General features: G+C 46.4%; 1 protein-coding gene across 2 annotated transcripts in view; it reads right to left on the bottom strand.

Annotated features, from left to right (window-relative positions):
* Positions 1-1,238, bottom strand: part of nr2e1 (nuclear receptor subfamily 2, group E, member 1) — a 7,329-nt gene that overhangs the window by 3,991 nt on the left and 2,100 nt on the right. For both annotated transcript variants that reach the window (XM_014010012.1, XM_014010011.1), the window contains exon 3: positions 266-411. In XM_014010012.1, the coding sequence (XP_013865466.1) occupies positions 266-411 (146 nt within the window). The remainder of the gene's footprint in view (positions 1-265; positions 412-1,238) is intronic.

The raw sequence follows: 1,238 nt of genomic DNA, 5'->3' as shown, positions 1-1,238 counted from the left end.
AGAGAGAGAGAGAGAGAGAGAGAGAGAGAGAGAGAGAGAGAGAGAGAGAGAGATCCGTGCGTAAAAGCGCATGTCGTGCGTAAAATGTGTTTTTGCGTAAAAGCTGCACATTTAATGATGCCAAATGATCAAAACAGTAAAATATGAGGAATTCATCTTGTTTGTTGCTCTTTGCACGAGTTTCTAAAAAGAAAAACATGTCAACAAAGTGGTGGGAAAGACACAAAGATAGATAATGAGCCAGTTCAGAATCTCGAGGCCTCACCTGGGAGCCAGATTTACACACGTAGGTCCTGTTCCTGCGGATGCTCCTCTTGAAGAATCCCGAGCAGCCGTCACACGCGTAGACACCGTAGTGCTTCCCTGAGCTGCGATCTCCGCACACTTTGCACGGGATGTCCAGAATCCGACCTTGGACGAGACCGCAGAGGGAGGGGTAAAAAAAAAAAAAAAAGGTTAATTAGAATCCAGTCGACTAATGAAACTTATTAACTTGTAGTTTGAAAGTATTGGGTCCAAATTAGGATTTAAGTTGGCTTGTTTCTGAGTAAAGTCACTTATTTTTGCCCAGCACCTTCACACACTCTCACACACTCTCACACACACACAGTGAAACGCGCCTCATCCAACCATGACCATGGGAATTCACCGGGCATGTTTCGATAAGAAAGTCCGGTGGGAAGCGTCATATCTGAGCTCTGTAAGACAACGGCCCCAGGGCGCACAATGGAGACATTAGGGGGAAAGTGTTAACTTAATGATTTTCCCCCATTGAACCTCGYCTGACTGCCTGGATCTCGACAAGCTGCCAACTCCACTTCATAATGGGACTCGACAGCTGCTTTATCCCGCAGGTCTATAGGCCCCGGGATTAGGGAGTGACACTGCAGCAGGAGAAGAATGCGCACCGACTCGTTTCACCGACTCAAATGAAGTGTATGGAAATCGACCTCAGCGGAGATGAAGAAAAAAAAAAGTGATTTTTTTTTTTTGGAGGTGGTGGTGGTGAAGATTTTGTATTCAAATCTCCTAATAAAAAGGACGATATTTGTATGCATATGAGGGAGCGTTTTTCTCCCCCCCACCCTTCACTGCGGAGGGAAAAGCCGTGGATGTAATTACACTGACGTTTTGCCACCTGCTCATTGATTCACCAGTGACCCGTCAAAAAGGGTAGCATGGGAAGAAGTGCTGAAGAGCAGAAACAATGACTTCAGGGGTGGGGGTGTGTGTTGGGG

This window comes from Austrofundulus limnaeus, unplaced genomic scaffold, assembly GCF_001266775.1.
Source record: "Austrofundulus limnaeus strain Quisiro unplaced genomic scaffold, Austrofundulus_limnaeus-1.0 Scaffold64, whole genome shotgun sequence".
Lineage (NCBI taxonomy): Eukaryota > Metazoa > Chordata > Actinopteri > Cyprinodontiformes > Rivulidae > Austrofundulus > Austrofundulus limnaeus.
The sequence above is the reverse complement of the archived record's forward strand: the minus strand, read 5'-3'. Positions and strand labels throughout refer to the sequence as shown.